Source organism: Fusarium odoratissimum, assembly GCF_000260195.1.
Source record: "Fusarium odoratissimum NRRL 54006 unplaced genomic scaffold supercont1.14, whole genome shotgun sequence".
Classification (NCBI taxonomy): Eukaryota; Fungi; Ascomycota; class Sordariomycetes; order Hypocreales; family Nectriaceae; genus Fusarium; species Fusarium odoratissimum.
The window spans coordinates 241188-262984 of record NW_022158700.1 but is presented as its reverse complement, the minus strand read 5'-3'; the positions used below and the strand labels follow the sequence as shown (position 1 = coordinate 262984).

The window sequence follows — 21797 nt, the reverse complement described above, 5'->3', positions numbered from 1 at the left end:
GCTTGACCCGAAGCCTCCCCGTATTCAGGAGTACCTGCCCCCTCATCAAGTTAACTCCCCGCATCCTTACTTGGCAATGATGATGTTGTTGTTAACTATTGAAGAGTTAGCACTTGATAAAAACTATTAATTCGATTTGTTCACTTACCCTCTTTAGAAATAATAGTGATCTGGGGTTTCAGAGCAGCATCAATGAACTGGGCCAGATTAAGGCCAGCAATGCCGTTGATGAGTCCAAGGTTCAGGTTGCCAAGGTCCAATCGAGACAGCTCAAACTGGTCAAAGATACCAGTCTCGGCGATAGCAAGCATGGTGGAGAGTTGCTGGAGCTGGAGAAGAGATTGGAGGCTGAAGTCCCGAGAGGCGAAGAGATCTTGGAAGACGACGACGTTGAAGTTGTTTCGCTGGCTGAGGACCTGGAGCTTGCCAAGGTTGAGCTGGTTGACCCGGAGAAGGTAGTTGAGGTCAACCTGGCTAAAGGCAAGGCCGCCACGGTTGAGACGACCATCCTGGCGACCACGGCCAGCACGGTCCTCTCGGTCATCCTCGCGCCCACCTTCACGGCCCTCCTCTCGCTCAGGCTCGCGCAGATCAGCACGGCCCTCCTCACGGTCGCGGCTGGGGGCACTCTCGTTGAGAGCAGCGCGCTCTTGAGAGAAAGTGGCAACACCGGGGGCGGCGACAGCAAACGCAGCAGAGGCGATAACAAAGAAAGCTGAGAACTTCATCTTGAAAGGATTAAGAAGATGGTTTTGGTTGTGTGTTGTTGTTGTTGTTGTTGTTGAGTGAGTGAGTGAGGTGTGGAGTTGGACAGTAAATATCAAATGGGTATATGAATGTTTTGAGCACAGCTCTAAAGGCGAAACGGTGGAAGGAATGAAAGCCGACAAGAGCACAGCTAGAGAGTTCAGCGTTAGTAAACTTGGTGTTTAGTCGAGAATAGTGTTCAAGGCTCACCTCTCTAGGAAATGACTGGTGTTTGGAAGGATGGACTGGATGTTGATTGTGAGATGAAGAATCGAATTATTTCAGCGGGATTCCGTCCCCATCTTTATAGATAGACTTCTTACAAACATTGTCAGCTCAGATTCAACGTTGTTTCTTGATCGGATGCATTTCATCCCCAGAGCCGTGCTGGCTGAGAATGCCAAAACCGCCATGAAGGGCTCCTTGTCACCGGCAACACCAGAGGCCGGAGCTAGCCCTATGACGATACCATACGAAAGCGTAATGAAATGTCTCATAATATCGATCTGGCGTGGTAGAATGCAACATGTCCTCGGAAGTTGGAACGCCAAGCTGGGCTCCTTTTCATCCGTTCAGGTCTTGCAGGGATCAAGTGTCAGAGCTTCAGAGGACAGAACAAGCGGAGCCGATGGAACTATAAGAGACATCTGATAAAGTCCAAGGCTGAGTTTCAGATCTTGACTTTGAACTGGAGACTTTTCTCTCCAAAAAGTTAAGGTTGGGTTTATGCTTCTTCGATCGACAGGGGTCTGGCGCATGCCCTGTCAGAGCGTCCATGGTTGGCGTCTCAACCTGTCAATCAGTCAGCAGGCATTAACACGGCTAGATGAACAAACGTCTCAGGTTTGTGACGGAAGAGCCATCACCGAAAGATTCAAAGTTGTTCATTGGCTATAATTTCCTGAAACGCATTCAGAACAACTTTGTCGCTCCATAGTCGAACGGATGACGGGAAATTGAATTTTCATTGCCGATCCTTGACTTTCGACTTCAGCGAATGAGAGAACCAGATGGCGAGTCGGGACTGCTCAGAGGAACTATCGAAAAGTTGGGCTAGAGTAGTGAAATTGCCATAGGGTAAGCAGCCGTTGATATCAAGGCACATTGAGGTCTTTTGAATCTCAAGAGTTCTACAAAGCTGTTGCAGCCGATCAAGGTTTGGAGTGACGTATGAATCGAGAGCGACTTGAGAAACTGGTTCTTTTCCAGGAGGTTCGCTGCGTCTCCCAGGGTTCGTTCTTCGTCTGATAATATGTCCAATTCATGTCCAGCTCGAGTGAGATCTCGGCTGTAAGACGCTCGTCGAAAGTTGTGTACTTGCACTGGACAACTTGGCATCCGTCCGAGGAAGAATATCGAAATACCCAGGCCATAGTGCTTCAGGTAACCCGCCTCAGGGTACCGAGAGCCTTGCAGACATCTCGTTTGCGTTACAATCGAGAATATGACAGGCTTGAATATTGACCGGGGGCAAATGAATATCCTTTCTTGGCAAGTATCGCAAGGTGGAGAACTTCGTGTCTCCTCGGGCTTGGGTTGACTTTCGAAGAACAAGACAAATGATGGCCGGGTCAAGAGTTTCTCCGCAGTAATGGGGAAGAATTCTACGCAGCAGATTCATCTTCCTCCGGGGTAAATCTTGAGCGAGTGAAGCTGCGCAGCCATGTCGCTGCATGACTGGGCCATATGGATGACCTGGATTGTTGATTTATGTAAGTGTCTGAAGCAAAACGAGATGAACGGCTTGACTCACTTGTTACGGCAGCTATCACATGCGGGATTCCAGTCAATTGCTCCTCCTTGGCAAGAGTCCAGTTGATCTTTTGAAATATCTCTCACGGTTTCTGCTGCGAAACTTTGCATGTTACTCGTTTGGTGTTGATATCAAATCTGCCATGTTTTGAAGTGCTCGATTCGTCCGAACTCGTCAGCGATATCGCACTCCTCTTTCGTTCCCAGCACTGCAGGCCATCACCGCTCGCCTAAGCTCCAGCAATCGGCCGGGAGATCTCTCCGAGTCTCCAAGAGAGCTTCAAGCTCCTTTCTTCTCGGCTGAAAATCAAAGCGGTGCCTTAGCGACGATGCCAAGGACCCCAGCCATCCCATCTCAGGAACTGCGCAGCGGATGAATGAATCAATTCATGGCCGTCATATCGGAAAATAAATAACTTATGCACGACTAAGCCACTAACTGCCATTAACCAATAAGAGCGGGAGGTGCTTCTTCAACCTGTCGGTTGGGAGATTCCAATGACCAGTCCTGACTAGTTAATTGGAAGGTTTGTGTTCCCTCAACTAAGTTTCTTTGATGACAAACTATCCAGAGGCTCCCAACTTCTTATTTCGATTTCGGGTCTTCTCATTATGAACACCTCAGCGCCTGCGAGATCTGGGATGGCTTGTCAACGCCGAACAGGAAAGAGAGCGGAGTACAGCATACGACACCCGAGGGTGGTATCTTGACATGCCCTGTTCCTCGTTATCTCGCTACATGACTGACGTGTTGTTCTTCCTGTTAGGTTCATAAAGAGCACCTCCGGCATCCCAGCTACACGACGAGACCCTTACTAAGCCTCCAGCTTCCAAAAGCAAAGAGTCATAATCGGACTCTCAATATAAAACCCGAGTAAGGCAACCCCTTTTCGATCAAACTCTGCGACCAGGAATTATCCTCTTAAATTTCAAGAGACAAGTTCATTGTGCTTCGAGGACAGGGCGGTACTCTCCTCATTATATCTACTTTGGGAGAACAGCGAGACATCAGACGAGGTAAATCCGCATCTTCTCGACCTCTAGATCCTTTGACCCAGGGTTCAAGTTCCAAACCAAGTGCTTCCCCTTCAATTTCTTGACTTCAGTATCTGCCCTCCCGCTCTGGTGATTATTCTCATTAGATGCTACGCAAAGCTCCGGAGGGGCTGGGCGTATTGGCTTTCTTGAACGCAAACTAAGCATTATGTCCTGGTGATATTATTAAATCGACTGGCATTAAGATCAAGGTAGAGTTTTTGAAAAGGGGTCCCGACATCAGGATTGCTTCGAACTTGCTTGCCAAACAGATTCATTACGCTTGGACCGCAGTAGTTGTATCTGCTTGCATCCTCTCCATCACACTTCTGTTGATCAATCCCTCCCCGCCAAGTGTCAAATGTATAGACCCTGAATGGGAAGCAGCATCTTGCCCCGTCGACAGTCTCACCGATGACGTCTTGGCCTGATGTCGAGTCTCATCAACTCCCACAATACCATTTATCTGCGTCAGGTCGGGCCTGGGCTCTCCCCATTCCTTCAGCTGACCTCCAATCTGCGCCAGGGCATCCGCATCAAGAGTCTCCGTCCACGTAGGGGCACGTAGGATGAACCACATCAGCGCACAAAGTGCCACAACTTGAAGACCTATTAGTGTAGTGACAGTTATCACCGCTGCTAAATCCTTCTTTGGCTTCATGACTGCAGTTCCCGGGTTATAGAAAATTGGGCGGTTCTGTGATAGCGAGGCGGCGGTGGTGAGAAGGGCTTCGTTCGCAAAGAACATGGCCTTTTCGAGTGCTTGTGCGGTGGCCTCTTCATTCTTGAGGCCGTTGAAGTAATTGTAAACCACATCCTGCATTTTCGGAGTTTTGTTCCGATTTCTTACAGAACGGCTGCACCCGCCCATATCATAATTGCGTGGCATCATTCCAAGCATTGGAAACAACGAGTTCTCGCAGATGTTGTTGATGGTCTGGTTGTAAGTGTCACGATCAGCAACCCTGGCTGCTTGAAAGAATGACGAATTTCCAAACATAGCCAGAGCCACCGTCATGAGTGGGCCAGGCACAGAGGGTCCCTGGTAGGTGTAGCTCAATTGATCGCGATACTTTTGCAGTTCTTCGTCCGGGATTCTAGTCAGTGACAAGTGGTTAGCCAGGGACGCAAAAGGGGATATTGCAGCTGGATCGGAATCATACTCTGCTGCTGGATACCTGTCAGCTGGAAATTTGCGATCCCACTGAGGGCTATTGATATAATAATCGTTGAACTCGTACTTGAGTTCTCGCCACGAAGGCCACTCGTCACGTAAGGGCCCAGGCTTCCCACCGTTTGCGTCGTTCGGGAGCTGAAACCATCCTCTTCTTGAAACGCTGTCGCATCTCAGGACGTAGCTATCATTGTTGCGAAAAAGTCCGGACGTGTCTTCACCTTCAGGAATATCCCATTTCATAGACAACCACAAAGTCTCGTTATGTTCTTGTTTGTCTCGACTTGTGTTCCAAGCCACAGTGTCATAACTTCCTTCGGCACAAATGCTGACATTCAGCCAGCCCTCGGAGAAAGATGGTGTGAATGGTTTGCCTCCTTCGCACTCTTTCGGGAAGTTTTTGGTTAAGTAACACTCTGCTGCGGAGTCCATCCTGACTGCATGATGCCGATAAACCCCAGTGCCGGTACCATTGGCGACGGATGACGCGTAATATAACCGTTTGCTTTTATCGTATGACAACCTCTGGTAGTACCAGTCAAGAGTCCGCCTATTGTCCATGTAATAGTTTGGGTTTTCTCCAAGCAAAGCCTCATCAGACCACAAGTTGGTTTGGATATCGTTGTTAGCGGAGCTGAGTAGCTTCTGGCTGGTCTTCTTGACGACAACGTCTTGTGGGCAGAAGTTCAGATCGATGGGCTCCGCGTCCCGCGCAATGACCTGGGTATCCAGATCCTTGAAAGGATATTTGCAAGCTCCCGAATAGTGATCTTTGTGTCTCGCGGGATGCCCTTTGCACGTCACAACGTCAATCCTTTCGTCTCGGACTAGGATGGTTTGTATAGGTGGTTGGATAGCGGCTGTTCAGAAAAGGTCAGCATGGGGGGTATAAGGTGTAGGATCAGGTGTAATATTCTTGGGCTTACTGATCAGAATGAGAAAAGTCGCCAGCCAAAGGTAAAGTGATCTTTCCGTGCTCTTAAACTTGCTTGGAGGTTTGAACAGATATCGAGGGTCTAGCCATTCTCTATCTGCCAGCGCAAATAGCTGCAAGACGCTCAATTTCTGACCTGGGTTTCGAAGCTGGGTATAGACAACCGCTCCATGGGCAAGGAGGCCAGAAACTATTGGGAGTCCAATAACACTTGAGATTGCAGTGAGAGAGCTGAGAGCAACGCGCGATCTGTGCCAATTATCCACGTCTCCGGGGGTTATTGATCCCGCCTGGTTGAAATATGATTCCTTGTTGATTGGCCTGATCATCAGAAAACAGGTAAACATCCACGGTAGGACGAGAATAAGGAGATAGAACCCAAAGATCCATAATGAGCGTTTGTGATAGCGAACAACTTGCTTATCCTTTGCTAAGCCCGAAGATTGCCATGGTCGACGAGGCTCACCATCTGGATCATTGGTGAGAGTAACCACCGACCTGAGTTCGAACTCTTGAGGACCCATAGTGAGTCATGGGCGTGCATAAGGAGCTGGCAAATAAGGCTGAAGATCGACGGGATCGTGGCTTCTTTTTAGCATGGACATATCGTGTATGCCAAGCTTTTTAAACCAGGGGGGTTCTCGCCCGGTCATCGCATTGCTGTCCTTTGTGAGCTTAGGTTGCGGCAAAGGCGCGATTTCACGAGGGTTGAGCCTTCTTGGCAATCCCATGCTAATGAAACGCCGCTGTAGAAGATCAGATGATGGTCAGTTGGCTGTTGGGTTTGGCCAGGGATGTTTTATTTAGGCATGCTTCCAAGCCAATTCCTATTTCTCAATTGGCTTGGAGTCTCTCATCGAGGCCTCATGGCCATTTTAACCTAGAAAGAGGGATAAAATTGATTTCGGTATTTTTGTTCTTGGCAGGCCAAATTGTCACAAGCAACACTGCGGCGTGGCTCAGATCAGCCCATGTTGAGTAAGGTGTCCATCGTCGTCGGTAAGTGTTTGGGGTCTGTGAATCGCGAAAATTGAAATTCTCAGCTCGCATGTACAACTATCATAATTGTCAACCTCGATCAATAACAAGTCTGAATTGGTTGGAAAGCAGGCATCTGAGCTCGTGATCTTGGAGCATTCCACTAGTTGGGGGGTTCGTGGGGTGGTCTTTGTTGATGTTGATTTTGATTTTGATTCTTCATGTAACATCTTATCGAGTATTGCTTCGCTATAGCTCTACCTTAAGTGGAATATGGATGAGCCGAAAGGTGCCTGTCTGTTGCTAGAGAAAGGTAGGCATCTTTGTCTTTCCTGGCAAGTCGTGATACCTAACGAATCGCGCGCGTGAACGTAGAAGATATGAAAAGACGAAGCCTTTTTGATAGCGCACTTGGTCAGTAAATCATACTCATTCTCTCCTGTCATTACTCACAGTGAAGCAGACGGCAGTAAAAGGCAAGATCTCAGTAATTCAAGCGAGTAGAGTATTCGGGTTACAATTGTGTTGAGCGGTGCTGTGTTTTCAATCTCGAACTGAATTTTGGTGAAAGGTGCAAGTTAGACTAAATGTCGACAGCCACAAAGGGTAGCTGATAAAATATTGCTATAAGAGGTAGGCATCCGTGCAAACAGCAAACTGTGACTCAAATGATGGGAAATTTATATAGCAAAATATATTGAATTCAGTATTAAAATAAAGTAAACTATTTATTCACCCATCAGGTTGCTCTAAAGCAAACTGCTTTGTTGGGATCAAGCAAATGCATTTACATCGATATCACGTCGCCATCTTACTTACCCTAAGGAGAGTCACCGTCTTAGCTTGGAATCATCAAATACTAAAGAACAGAATCTATATACTTTTCTTATTCTTTGTAATTATACTGAACCTTAAACCACACTGAAATCAAGTCATCTGGAGTTGTTGCTATTCCTCGAGGTCATTCTCCTGAAGCACAGAACCCATAGAGTGAAAGGAATCACATTATCCGCAGGTACCCGTAGCTGATTAGGTATGCTCTACTAAGGTTTTGGTACGTCTTAGGCTGAAGTTTAGACCCTGACACTAACAAACACACAGTTCATAATTGCTGAATGCCCACCAGCTTGGTACCTCTCTTCTCATGTCTACTTCGTCTGATCTCAATCCAGCCTGTTTCACAACATCGGCCTCAACAACGAGGTCACGCCTTTAAGAACGCCCCTAATTTCGATTCTTTCATGGATTATAGAGGTGACAATGAATGAGTGTTTCCGTGTAAGTCACCAACGCCCAATTTCTATTTTTACCTCGATCTAATAATTGGATCTAATCAACAGACACACTTTACTGTTGGTGCACCAATCAGCATCTGACCACGTCAGTGGGCCACGCTGAGGTTAAACGAGCCTGGGCTACGGGGTAAGGTACGGGTACGCTACACCCACTTCGTGTCTAGTCCAACGCTGATCAACGACACGACACAAACCCAACCCCCATAATTCAACGTCAATTCCAGCAATTCGACCTCAGCGACGCTTCAATGTGCCGCCAACACTCGAGGTCACGATGCCTTCGCTAGGCCCAGCCCTTCTACGATCCCTGGCACTCATCGCAGCCTGGACACAAGCCCAGACCGAGGCCCAATCCCACGAACCCAATGCCATCCCTGACCCAATCGACTTGACCTGCGATGCCCGAACCATCAACTACATCACCCACACGCTACCCCAAGCTTGCCTCACAAGCTCCTGGACGAGCGCTTCTATGAGCGCAACCCCTTCAGATGCCAATTCGACTTCCGACGCCTCCCCCGACTCGGCACAAAGCGATGCGCCACCCCCGAACACACAAAGCGAGTCCCCATCCCAGCCCCAACCGTCAGCGTCCACCGCCACTCCCGCCAAAGAAGAGCCGGAAGATGCCGCTGCAGATGGAGATGCAAAGCCCTTCATGTCCTTCGAGGACTGGAAGGCCATGATGTTGAAACAGACAGGGCAGGACCCTAAAGACCTACACAGGAACGCCAAGCCCCGCGACAGGACACCCCCGGATATGGGCTACGGTGGCCTCGGCGAGGAAGATGAGATATCCCTGAACTTTGGCAGCTACATGGATGACACCGGGGAGCAAAAGGAGCGCCCTTCAGATCTCGACCAAGCTAAGAACGAGGGATCAGGAAAGGATGGCCGTGTTGCAATCCATAGGAACAAAGATGCTGGCAAGACTTGCAAGGAACGGTTCTCATACTCGTCCTTTGATGCCGGCGCCACCATTCTCAAGACGAGCCCCGGCGCAAGGAATGCAAAGGCAATTCTCGTCGAGAATAAAGACTCGTACCTACTCTTCGAGTGTAGTGCCAAGGAGAAGTGGTTTATTGTCGAATTGAGCGACGATGTCCTCATCGATACCGTCGTCCTCGCCAACTTCGAGTTCTTTTCTAGTATGATCCAAACTTTCACTGTCAGCGTTAGTGACCGGTACCCAGTCAAGAGGGAGGAGTGGAAACAGATCGGAGTCTTTCAGGCGGAGAATTCACGAGCTATTCAGCCCTTCTTGGTCGAGAATGCTCAGATCTTCTCCAAGTATGTCCGGATCGACTATCTCACCCATTATGGAAAACAATATTACTGCCCAGTGTCATTGCTTCGAATCCATGGCTCGCGCTTCTTCGCAGCATGGAACGAAGGTCGTGACGAAGATGCAAATGAGGCTGAGGAGGCTGAAGTGACTCCTCAAGCCCTCCCTTCAGGAGAAGAGTCGACGAAGCCCCAAGAACTTGAGAGTCCTCCTGAGCCCGCCAAGCCGAGCTCGATGGGATTAATGCCGTTCTGTGAAGTCAACACCACTTCGCGACTTCTTTTCGAGCCATTATTCTGCTCTGCCTCCCTCAATCAAACTACACAACCAATCTCAAACCACAGCAGCTCTGTTGAAGTCACCAGCGCTGTACCCACAACCAAATCCCCTGACGAGAGGGCACGAAAAGGGACTTCAACACCGCACACTCCCCGATCAGAGCACCCTGCAAGTGAAGAGCCCACGGCCTCATCATATTCTACCGCTGTATCTCCAAGCGCCACGCCAGCTGTATCCCCAACTAGCCCATCTTCCATCTCATCCTCCAACATCGAATCTGCATCAAACTCCACCGCTTCGGCAGCAAGTACAAAAACGACCGCAACGCCCTCTTCCTCATCGACACCATCGACTCAGAAGCCCTCCCCCGCCAATACTGTTAACGCCAAGAAAGGCTCCACGGGAACGGCCTCTGGCTCGTCAGCCTCGCCCACTGTGCAAGAAGGATTCTTCAAGTCCATATCCAAGCGACTCACAATCGTCGAAACCAACCTTACCCTCTCTCTCAAATACGTCGAGGACCAAGCTCGCCACATGTCCGAGACTCTGCACCGCACAGAGCAGAAGCAACTTTCAAAAACGACACTGTTCCTCGAGAACCTCAACAAGACCGTCCTCGCCGAGCTGCGCTCCGTTCGTGAGCAGTACGACCAGATCTGGCAGTCAACGGTCCTGGCTCTGGAGAGTCAGCGCGAGCAGTCCAACCGAGAGATAGTTGCTCTCAGCGCTCGTCTCAACCTCCTGGCCGACGAGGTCGTCTTTCAGAAACGCATGGCCATAGTACAAGCCGTGTTGCTCATGTCATGTCTGATCCTCGTCATCTTCTCCCGAGGTGTGCCACTACATCACCTCGCCCCCTTTTCAGATCATGCCGGTCTTGCTTCCTACGATGGTGCATCATCAGCGGCTCGCGTTCGAGCCATGCATGGGAGTGCATACGACGGAGAAGATGCAGTGTTACTGGCAGCCCGTCAGAGAGGCCAATATACTCCGACATCAAGAGGAGACGATGGTGCTACTGAACTACATCGAGGGCCTTTTGCCGACGACATACATCATGATCGTGTTGAATGCGAGCAGCTTTCACCTCCTCCAACGCCAAGATCTTCTGGAGGCTTTTCTTCATCGTCTGATCTATCGCCCCCTTCCCACGACACACAGCCGAATGTGTTGCGTCGCTCAATCGCGCAACCAACCAATTCGCGAAAACCGTTACCAGCTCTGCCCGAGAATCCATCTTCTCCATGACAGTTAGCAGCATCTAACTAGAATCAATAAAAGAAAAGTGTCATAGAACTGCAAATGAACTTGAAACATCCGTGGCTCTCGTGATCTGGCGTCTGTTTAGTGATTGTTGCTACAATGTTGTCGTCACAAAGCACATCCCAAGGTTTGACTAATGAAATCTATTCTGCGGTTGCAAAGTACTAGGTATCTATGTGCATCATAGATGCTACCAGTTGCTGCTACTTAGAGGTCCAAGCCCAATGGAGATTGTACCAACGAAGATACTGCAGAATAGTAAGACCATTCATGGGTCTTCGAAAATTTAGATATGGCCATCGTGCCAAAGGCCTCAAGTTCTCAGAAGAGCCAACCACTCTAAACCTCAAGACGACTTTTGAAAAAAATGATCAAAAATCAAGATGGTCTTGGGGTAATGTCCAACGCTTAGTAGCGGCCGCGACCGTAGTAGGGTGCAACAGAGGACCCATAGGAGATCTCCTCCAATTCAGCGAGACGAGTTCCGCGATCGTACTGTGAATGACGACGGCGTTGTTCATCGCGGAAGTACTGCCCAGCAGTAGGAGTGAAAAGACCTATTAGAATGAGTGTCAGCGTCTTGTCATTGTTGTGGAGTGTAAGGAGTTGCGTACCGACATGCTCCGCGTTCTCCACCGAGCGCTTCATCTTGGACTGGTTGTCCGGGCCAGGGAATGGCTCCTCTTGGCCGACAAGCTTGGTCTCATCGCTGTGGATGGTGTAGAACAGCTGTACCTGTTAGCTGGTGATGGTGAATAGTAAGCTATCATTCACTGACCTTGGGGCGATAATGCTCAGCCTCGAGCATCACAGACGAGTTGCGGAACTTCTGCACAAGGCAGTCCTTTCCTTGGATAGCTGCTGTATGTCAGTGACTGCGACAAAATAGGATAGAAAGTAAACCTTACTCGCATAGGAGATCTCAGCGACTTTGTCCGAGCGGAAGCAGTTCCATCGTTTGTTCGCTCGTGCCTGGAAGAACTATTCAGGAGTTAGCATATCAACAAGACGGGAATGTTCTCAACGGTGACTGACGTCGATGATGTATTCGGCTTTGACAAAGTTAATGAACGCATAGCCGACGCTAGTAAATGGTCAGTGTTGGAGTTAGGTATTGCTGAAGTTTGTACTTACTTGCAATCGTTGGCAAAGTCAATTCGCAAGTACATGAAGTCGTACCGGCCGAAGGAGGAAACATCGACGATTTTCTTGAGGAGGGGCTGGTCCACCTTGTTGGGGATGTTTCTCAACATGATCTATCAAGATGTCAGAGCTCATGGTGATGCAAGACAGAATGGTAGGACTTACGGTGGTCCGGACGTCACGTCCGGCAACAAGCTCGTTGATGTCAACGATGTTGTTGAGGCCGCGAGATCCACGACCGTAGCGGCCCGCACCTCGGCGTGGGTCAAAACGACCAAACCCGTTCAGGTTGCCGAGCCCAGCATCCCTCTGCGAAATAAGGCTGTTTGGAGTCATGACGGGAGGACCAAATTGCTGCCCAGTGAAGGGCTGCTGGTGGTGTTGGGGGTGAAACGGCATATGCAAGGCGCCAGCCGCCGCGAAAGGGTTCCCCTGCGGGGCGTTCATGGTGAAAAAGGACTGGTGGCGGCTGCGGTCGATGCCACGAGGAGCTTGTTGGAAAGACATGCCTTGCATGTTGGATGCAAGTTGATCAGTGGCCGAGGTAAGGGCACTGCCAATGTCCTCTGGCTTGGACAGAGTGATGACCACACCCTGTTTAAGTTAGAAAATACAACATTGGGGGACGGAGCCGAAGACGGAGCTTATGGAGAAGGGATAAAGGAAGATGCATGAGGAGAGAAGAAGTGGAGATACTCAGAAGGAGGAAGAGAACGTTGTGAAAAAAGACTTACGCCGGTGGTAATGCCATTCCCAAAAGCCTTGAAGGAGATGAAAGCGTCGGCCGCCTTGCAGAACTGGGCGACACCACGGAAGGCTCCGTTCGGGAAGCTCAAGTTTCTGATCAGCGCAAAAAGCTGACCGTAGACGTTGAGGGCTCGCTGGGTGATCTCATCGACATGAGCAGGATCAATGATGGCGAAGTTAAGAACATTGACCTCGATGCTGAGCTGTCTAAGCTCGGAGAATCGTACAAGGCCAAGGTCCAGCTGTCCAATATAGTTAGTAAAAGAATGAAGAGGTGAAATGAAGAGAGAAACTTACGCGCTCAGGTCGTATCTTCACGTACGCAGTGAACCAGCCTTTTGGAGCCTTGCGAATGGCGTAGAAGGCCCAGGCGGCGTCACGGAGATCTTCGAAGACGACGTACACATGTCCTCCGGTGGTCTCCAGGTTGCGTCCGCCGTGGAACCTGACTCCCTTTTGGGTAAGCTCCTATAAACTCGTCAGTAAATTATGCATTTCTCAAGATGGCATATGATACTTACGGTAATAAAATTGCCGAGATCGATGATGGAAGGTGTAGGAGTATCGCAGACCTCGATGCGGTGGGAGATATCCATGTCCTGGCTCAGGGCGCCGGCAACGGTAGGACTACCCTGGGGGTAGAAGACGATGGCATTTTTACCCTTAGATCGAACGCCGCGAGGCTGGAAGGTTGAAGCCGTGGCCGAAAGAGTGCTTCCCTGAGTAAGGCCGCCATCAACGAATGGGTCTTCGGAAGCCTGGCTTTGGCCAACATAGTTATTGCCTTGGATGGAGGTTCCCTGAGAGCTCTCGGCAGGAGAGAAGACGGTGATCTGCGTGTTAGGAGTACCCTGGATTGAGTCTGCAGCTCCCTCGGCAGGAGACGACATGTTCGCGTAGACACGATGGTCTGCACGAGAAGACATGTTGTCTGATTGGGGATGACAAGATGTCACAACAAAATAATGAGTAGATGAAATCTGAAGTTTGACGGGTATACGTGCTTCTCAAGAAGCTGAAAGAGAAGAGGAAATGCGACTGAGATCAAAACCCAAAGATCTTGTTCACATCCAAGTTGGATAGTGAAGTCGGAAAGATGTTGTGATGGGTGAAGAGGAAAGGAAGAGAGGGAGGAGGGAAAGGAACGTTGGGAGGGACTTGGGTAGGAGGGGAATGCGTGAGTGGGGCTGCCTCAGCACGAGTTGTGAATAGGCGGGGTGCAGGTAGGAATAATGGCAGGAGCAGACGGATGGGTTGTAGGCCAAGTTAGAGGAGAAACTAGCCTCGGGGGCCTAAGTTGTAGGGACGTAGTAGGCAAACTTATTGGTTGACAGAGACTCAGCAGATGGAACCCACGTGTAATAGAGACATATAAACAGTGTATTTCCCCTAGTAAACTCATCCAGCCCCCTATTGCGTCTGATATATATGCGGCTCAGTCCCTGAAGCTCAACGACCAACGCGTCTCAACCTCTTGCTGCCCCGGCAACGGCTTCTCTCCTCTCCTTGATTCACGAGGCCATTCATGCATATCCCATTTCGTTCTCCTTCTTTGAATTAATATTTGTGCGTTCAAGTTGAGTGTGCTTCGCTTGAGGTCTCGTGATATCACGATGTGGTTGATCTTGAACTCCCAGGTTGAGGCCGATGATCGGTCCTTGGGCCTCCCTACCCCGCTCGTGACTTCGTAAGATTGGACTGCCCTGATGCATCCCTTGAGGCCGTATATCTCTATTGATCATGATATCGCCTTTCGTGATGGTGATTCGCATATACCATATATATGATATGCCCGCCTGTTACTCCCCGATGATACTTCCAACATGCATGCACTTTTGATATAAACTATACTCGCTCATTCTCTGATCTCTATTGTATGCTAAAAGTGATTTGTGTATTGTAAATATGCTGTGTTGGTGTTTCGGTTGTTGAGTGTCCGACGGTGCGAGCGAGGGTATTCACAACACTGGGCCCCTGGGACTCGCTGCCAGAACTACCCCTCCACTAAGTCCATGCAACACGTACGTCATTACCAGTACAGGCCCCCTATAATATTCCATTTCGCCCTACAGTTAGTGAATTTGATGCTATTCAGGGATTGCGTTCTTTGTTTTATATCAAGGTGTTTACCCCAGCCTTTGGTCATGGTCCCTGATTTCCAGTATTCCTTTGATACTCGCAACAATCAACGATGCTTGGCCTTGTCCAACGAGTCAAACTTTCTCAACACAAAGACTCTCGACTTCTCTTTGCTTCAGTCCTTCTTTCGCATGTTGGAATTCATGTTTGGTGGTGATGGTGGTGACTAGTGTCCCAACGTTCGTGCATGTCGTATTTCTAGGGCGCTCTACGGAAGACACAACATCTCAGGTACATGCGATACAGACCTAACTAGTTTCCTAAGCTTCTTGCTCGTACTGACCGTCATGAGATGCAGATAATCATAAGACAGCATGTGAGACAGAACAAGAGACGACATCCAATGAACCACCAAGCAGCAATCTTAGCGGCAGCGTCTCCTCGGCCATACACAATACGGCGAGCAGCGCACTTACTCATTCCAACCTACCCTCTTTATCTATCACCAGAAGCATTGGATGCAGTAGGAAGAAGAGCGAATGCATTCAGGTGGCGCGGCGCTCTTGAGCCAGACGGTCAGCGCGAGCCCTTCATGGAGCAAGGAGAGTGAAACAGGGCGCTTCTATGCTTTTCTAATGATCTTTCTGTGACAGGAAGAGCATAAAGATAAAAAGCCGCCAGGTGTTTGGTTTGTAAGTGTCTCGCTTGTGTTGAGTGCCTTTATGGTTTACGGGAAGGCAAGTCCATGAAGACACGGGAGAAGGTATCATACTTACAACTCGGCTTCTCAGACCTTCAGAGACATACAGAGATAGTGCCAGAGCCTCAGGACTGCTTTCCTTCTGTCTGGCCTCCCTTCCCTTGCCCCGAGATCGATCACGACACTGCGACCAAAGGACGTGAAGAGCTGCCGCCAGATGGCCCAGGAGGCTCAACCTTCGACTCCTTGGCCTTCAATGACACTGGACAAGTTCTTTTAAGCTTCCTCAGTCTGTGCTTTCTTGTCCTTCGCAGGCGAGTCCAGCGGGCTGGTCCTGGAGATGCTTAAGGGTTGTTCAGGGGTAACGCGGAGTGTGGGAACCGACAGCCAAATCGTCTCCCGCCACAAGCAGCCACGTGCCTGATAGCTACAATCCTAACTTTTTATATGCTTCGTCAGTAATCTGCTGTACTAAGAAACGGATATGTGCTCATCCTGAAGTGCTAGAATCAAAGGGGCAAGTTGGTGCTGTTCACAGATCCTGCACCCCGAGGCCTGACCATGAACAAGGACACCAATGACTCAAGTTAGTCATCATTATGGATAACTAATGTTTCCAAAAAGCCTGGAGACGATTAATTCGTACCCAGGACACTTACTAGCGCTTGAAGATGAGCTTTTGGTTGAGATTCATCGAATCTTCAGACGCGGCGCTTTTTTTTCTGAGACTTCCTACGCTGATTACTGGTGGTCAATCATAATCTTGGTATAAGTATCTACCTTCCCTTTTTATATCGTCAAGAACTATGTGGTGTGCTGACTTCTATCGCTAATTCCAGGTTTCTGTTTCCGCTCAGCCCCTGAGTCCACCGACCGCCCCTCGCAAGACACGCCGAGTATCGCAGTCAACCTTACAAAGACCGTCACCCCTTCATCAACACTTACATTAATAAGAAGGACATCGAATATCTCTGAAATTGGGGTTGAGCGCCGCTCTTTTGGTGTAATATGAAGTAGATGGTCAGTACTGGCTTAATAGACCCAGGAGCGCGCATGACTCTGTTGGGCTTCACAAATAATACGGATTGTTTAGAATTTAAAATAATACCAACTCCGAAGTTTTAAACCTCAGAATTCGCATGTCCGAGAAAGTTTCCCTCTGTCTGGCGGTGTTGGAGCAGCTGCTGAGAGGAGACGGGTTGGGAATCCAATCATTCATATCTATTCTGTATCCGCTTTCATTTATGATCCATCTCAAAACTCTTGAGCTCTCAAGGGTTGTACAGAGTGCAAAGTAAGTACCCTGGTTTCTCCTCCGATCCAGGATCGATATTCAGGAGTAGTTACCTACGCTTTGAGCATGACTTTGTTGTTGCAGACCTAAAATTGGCCAACCCTTCTTCCGTTCGCTATCCACTACAGGATCGTAGGCGGTCCCACCAAGGCTCAGATGTATCCATGGATTACAAGTCCGATGTGAGAGCAGGGTCGCCACTACTAGACACAAAGTCGTCGACTCGAGCATGATTGAAGCACCTCAACAGACAAGAGCACCCTCTGTATAATAATTTGCGGTAAAAGGATTAAAACGTCTGTCGAGGCCTTGAAATTATTCCTGACACCTCCAACAGTGCGCTGTATCAAAAGTTTGACCATTCTAGCTATTATAAGAATCAAGTCCCTCAGATATTCTGTGTCGCAGTCACCGTGCGAGTTTCCGAAGGCCGCTCTGCGTGGAGTATCATTTCATGAAACCGACGACTATCAACTTGCTATCTTGTCGTCTTAGGGGGGAACATCCCATACTTCTCGAAGGGAGTCAAAGGAGTCATGAAATAGGCATTGCAGAAACTGTTACAATATTTTGGGACAGGTTTGAATTGTGAACTAGATGTGTTATTTGCACTTGAGATATTAGAAGCCTGTCTTCATCCCTTCAGGCACACGCCAAAGCTCTCCCGACTTTCCTTCATCTTTGCGACGATTTCATCGCTGCCTTGAACTGTCGTTGGTGTGTTCCATTGAAAACTCCTGATCTATCGTTGATCAGCTGTCCTGCGTAGTTATCGCGAACGATTCTCGGTGTAGATCTACTTGCGGGTAGGGTCCTCGGCGGTCGAGATAACCTTGCGGCTCTTTGGGTTGAGATAGTTGATGATTTGGTTGGGGATAATGACTGCCTACCATGGGTTCTCCAGGTCGAAACGAAGATAGTCTTTCGCCTCGAACATGTCCAGCGTTCAGGATCCCTCATACCCCTTACTCCCACGTCGACGAGGTTGGCAGCAGTTGCGATGGTGGATCTAACATGTCCATGGTTCAGGACTCTTTGTGGCCCCACCCCCCCGGCACCCCTTTCATTTCGACCGCAACCTTGTCGATACCCTCTTCCATCTTTTCACGGCTAATGTGCTTTGATGTGGGACACCCACGACAGTCTGTGCTGATCCCAACCAAGTACAACCGTTCTTGGTTTGGATATTGACAGCCTGCCGTGGATATTCCAGACCAACCCGAAGATAACCATTCTTCTCAAACATTTCCATGGTTAAAGATCTTGTCTGCTTCCACTGGCGGGTGTTATCGATTTGTTTCTGCTTGAGGTCTGTTCGGCTCATCGCGCCGAAACGCTCCCGACTTTTCTTCATGCTTGCAACGATACAGCGACGCCTTTCTGCATCTTCTCACGGCTGTTGTACTTTGTAGGGACCAGCACAGCTTTGATGTCGAAGAATCGGCCAGTTGCGTCGACAACTCAAGACCGTTTGAGCTTGATGTTGGCGACGTATTTCTTCGCTGAGGTCGAGTCTCGAAACTCCACGCAGGCGAACTTAAATGCAGTTCCAGTCTTGGCCACGTTATCCTCGACGGAGACTCGGACAAAGGCTGCCTGTCTAGGATGCTCCAGGTCGAAGCGCAAATAGTCATTGCTCTCGAACATGTCCGGGCTCATAGGCCGATAGGGACCTCCTTGGCCTTTAAGGCGCCACACTTCCTTTTTCAGGAGGAAAGACGAGGCCCTGTTACTACACGAGTGGCGTTAGCGAACTGTAGGGATGAATACCAGGAGGCCTTCTTCGTACTGAAAAAAGGGCCTGGCCAAGCCAGACGGCTAGTCGAAGGGCCTCGCAACTGCAGTTTTCCGGGTCGTGGATTCAAGAGGCAATCACTCTTGCCAGAGTTGATGACTGTCCTCGAGGAAGATGGCGTTGAACTTGGGGCCGTTCAAGGCTAGGCTCTGTATGGTTGCCAGCTTGTTCTACGAGGCATGTATGTCTGCTTGAGCTTATTCCCAAGCACGCGTGCCTTGGGCACCTGGAAGCTTGACTCGTCGTTTCATGTGCTGATCTGTTACTGGCTATGCAGAAGCTTGATCCGGTACTATGGCAGTAAATGTCAGCACCGCTAATGCAGCTCAGACGAAATTAAGACGAAGACGAGACGAGCTCAAATCATCCGCGCTCATCTTACCTAGCTTTACCGTATAGTATTTGACAATTGCATGCAGGACTGGATGAGAGCTGGACGAGATACGTTGGCAGCAACGAGTGAAGTGAAGTCTACGGCAGGTTAGTTTAGTGCATCATCTCAAGCAAAGTGCGCATTAGACTTACTCGAGGGAATCAAAGCGAGTTTAGGAGGTCGGGTGTTCCGGAATGTGTGATGGAGTAGGGGGGAGTCGAAATGTACGGGGGAAATGATGAGATATCGGATGAGGATCCGATGAATGAGGAAAAGTATCATATAGACTATTGAGCATGATAAGAATAAATGATGTTTTCGTGGAGCATGGCTGGTGTTTCTGATGGTATGGATGAGGCAAAAGAAAAGAACTCCTAAGATGGCAAAGTGGGGAGGTGAAGTACGCAAGCCCTGCAGTTACAACTCGACGATTTCTTAGGTAAGACCTTGTGTTGGGCAATCACGAGTGGGCCATTCAACATTGGACGACTCAAAGCTGAGCATGAACTGCAGCGATCCGGGTGGGCTGCTCCAGGGCTGGTTGCATAGCGGAAATCCATGCCTCCCGCGGGGCTGCATAACTCCCGTCGTTTCTGTCACACGGGGCTACCTACCAACCTACCAATGGTGACCCATCTGAGGCCCATGTGTATTTTCTAGCCTTTTGTCTAGGTAAGTACCTGGCTACCAACGTTTGCAGTCTGTGGCCAGCCAGTCTTCGTGAGATGTAGGCATTCTCAGCAGTCATTTCAACAATCCCTTGGCTCATCCCTTTGCACTCTCATCTTTTCCTCGAACCACGATTCCAGCACAGTCATACCTGTCACCTTTTCGATATCCTTTACTTCGGTATTCATAGCTTCAAGTCGTTGGAGCTCTCTCGGCCATTTTCTCTTCTCCAAGTTTGTCTGATGAGCTCAAGGTCTTCGTATCCTGCAAGCTCCGGTACGTTCTCTTCAACTCCAATAGCTTACATCCAAGGCCATTCCGGTTGGAAAGGTAGTTAACTCCAACTTTTTTTTCCTGTTCTAATATCTCATATACCTAGATAATTGGACTTAGTCAACATTATCCCAACCTCGCCAGATGGTTTGCAGGCAACTTCAGCAAAACAACACAATTTCTACGATAGATTCTGTCATCTTGCATGAAGAAGGGAATTGCTAGCTTCTTGTAGCCCCCTAGCAACAAAAGCAGACTCCCATCCCAGAGAAACATGTATCCACACAGATCCTGGAGCTCGATGCGTGACACACTCAACCATCATTTCCTACACAGAATTGGGACTCTTGGCGCTTTGCCTGTCTCCAAATACAGCATTTGCGATGTTTCCGTGCCTTCAATCTTGAGGCCCAGCTTCGTCAGAGCGTGCCGCAGGTGTCTAGGTGTAACAGACTCTCGCGCACTTGGAGCCAAACCGCACTCCTTGACACGATTGAAAGCTTCTCAAGGTATATTGGCCACCTCTTATATCCTGTTCATCTTCTCCGGTCGTAGTTGATAATTCATGTCACCAGATGCCTCCGTCAGTGTCTCAAGGCGACTCAACAACTTCCTGGGCTCAGAACCTTCCAGACGATGTTCTGTTTCCGACTAGAGTACTGCCCTTATAGTGCTGTATCTTACAGGCCCTATATACCATTACCCATTGCGTCTACTGTCTTGGGGCTTGAGGGCGCCAGTCGTGGCCATGCGCCGACCCTTTGCAATATGCTGGTAGGAATCCAGGAGCTTTTCAGTCTAGTTAGTCCTCCATCTTGTGTTCGAAGACCACTTGTCAACGACATTCACTACTGTATTGCCTTCCACGCAGGAGTCATGATCTTTGATAACAGCAACGCGCCACCCTTGAAGGAGGCTGCAGTCACGCCAGGTCTCTCCATCACAGGATCTCCGGCACTGTTATTAATCAAGCATCCGATGCATCAGCTCTCTGGCATGGCGAGTGCCCGTCTATGATTACTTTGTGGTCAGCCCTCTTGACTAATGCAGGATGAGCGTAGGCTACCTCAGGGGTAAAGTACGAGACTTGACAACCGGCCACCACGACCCCTCGCCATGGCTTCCTCCGACGCTACCTCTGTTTCTCATTCAGAGAGAACTAGAAACAGCTTATCTAGTGATGAATATGCTGGACATGCTTCCACCACAGTACCGGCTGTCCAGGCTCGATCCTGGACAACAGCCATCGCATGATACTGCAGGTATGGTATATTCTCAGCCATGAAAGTCAAGAGAATGGCATCAGCGCTGCTCTATTTCTCTTTATCAGAACTAAACACAATGAAACTCCCTGCATAGCGTCTCCAACTTGGGTTCCTTGTCTTCAATAATGGCATGGCATTCAATCCGGGCTCCTTCACTCCGGCACTACCATGGCCACTCCGTTGCAACGGGCCTGATACTTCGCCATTCAGCGGTAGCAGAGGAAGCTCCTTGCTAAATGCTCCGAAGGTACGTCCAAGAACTTGGTCGCTCTGTTACGTATTTTGCTGATGCCCTTCAGACACTTCACTAGTTCCGCCCAGGTGACCATGATTCGGCTCTCTCCAACTTCGTGGGTCCAATACTGCCATCTCCTAAAATTGTTTCTTCTATATATGCGCCACGAGTCGGTTCCGATACTTCACTTCCATTCAGGGGAAGTTCTGAGACCAGTCGAACGACCCCTTTGCCAGTGCTCAGTGGTTACGACTGGACAGGAACGTCTTGGATACTCATAACTGGATCCTTCAGTGCAAGCAGAGTGTTGAACGCATTGGTGGTCCCCTTTTACTACGAAAAATGGCGTGGCTTCTCGTGGGGACTTCAAGTGGCGTGGCATCGTGGCCACCTCCTTACATGGCGGTGGCGGTGACCGCGGTGTCGTGGACCTCGAGTCTCGCACGGCCGAATTCCTTGGGATGGATAGCCAGACTCGTGCT

The 21797-nt window shown here is 49.3% G+C and overlaps 5 protein-coding genes across 5 annotated transcripts; 1 reads left to right on the top strand and 4 right to left on the bottom strand.

Annotated features, from left to right (window-relative positions):
- Positions 1 to 66: 66 nt before the first annotated feature.
- On the bottom strand, positions 67 to 728 carry FOIG_08913 (uncharacterized protein; the record flags this gene model as incomplete). The annotated part of the gene is made up of 2 exons (XM_031209061.1): positions 67 to 95; positions 149 to 728. 2 exons carry the CDS (start codon positions 726 to 728, stop codon positions 67 to 69), a joined length of 609 nt encoding a protein of 202 aa, XP_031061098.1.
- A 2977-nt stretch (positions 729 to 3705) lies between these two features.
- Positions 3706 to 6224, bottom strand: FOIG_08912 (uncharacterized protein). The gene is made up of 3 exons (XM_031209060.1): positions 5635 to 6224; positions 4698 to 5568; positions 3706 to 4631 (listed from the first exon to the last, which is right to left on the bottom strand). Exons 1-3 carry the CDS (start codon positions 6164 to 6166, stop codon positions 3812 to 3814), a joined length of 2223 nt encoding a protein of 740 aa, XP_031061097.1. The 5' UTR covers positions 6167 to 6224; the 3' UTR covers positions 3706 to 3811.
- A 1828-nt stretch (positions 6225 to 8052) lies between these two features.
- On the top strand, positions 8053 to 10865 carry FOIG_08911 (uncharacterized protein). Its single transcript, XM_031209059.1, has one exon. The coding sequence runs from the start codon at positions 8190 to 8192 to the stop codon at positions 10725 to 10727; it is 2538 nt and encodes an 845-aa protein (XP_031061096.1). The 5' UTR covers positions 8053 to 8189; the 3' UTR covers positions 10728 to 10865.
- A 285-nt stretch (positions 10866 to 11150) lies between these two features.
- On the bottom strand, positions 11151 to 13743 carry FOIG_08910 (uncharacterized protein; the record flags this gene model as incomplete). Its single annotated transcript, XM_031209058.1, has 10 exons — positions 13154 to 13743; positions 12930 to 13100; positions 12620 to 12874; positions 12051 to 12479; positions 11877 to 11998; positions 11778 to 11826; positions 11651 to 11723; positions 11521 to 11600; positions 11357 to 11471; positions 11151 to 11299 (listed from the first exon to the last, which is right to left on the bottom strand). The coding sequence occupies exons 1-10, from the start codon at positions 13556 to 13558 to the stop codon at positions 11151 to 11153; spliced, it is 1848 nt and encodes a 615-aa protein (XP_031061095.1). The 5' UTR covers positions 13559 to 13743.
- A 3828-nt stretch (positions 13744 to 17571) lies between these two features.
- Positions 17572 to 19251, bottom strand: FOIG_08909 (uncharacterized protein). The gene is made up of 4 exons (XM_031209057.1): positions 19026 to 19251; positions 18883 to 18971; positions 18495 to 18792; positions 17572 to 18437 (listed from the first exon to the last, which is right to left on the bottom strand). The coding sequence occupies exon 4, from the start codon at positions 18337 to 18339 to the stop codon at positions 17992 to 17994; it is 348 nt and encodes a 115-aa protein (XP_031061094.1). The 5' UTR covers positions 18340 to 18437; positions 18495 to 18792; positions 18883 to 18971; positions 19026 to 19251; the 3' UTR covers positions 17572 to 17991.
- Positions 19252 to 21797: the final 2546 nt, after the last annotated feature.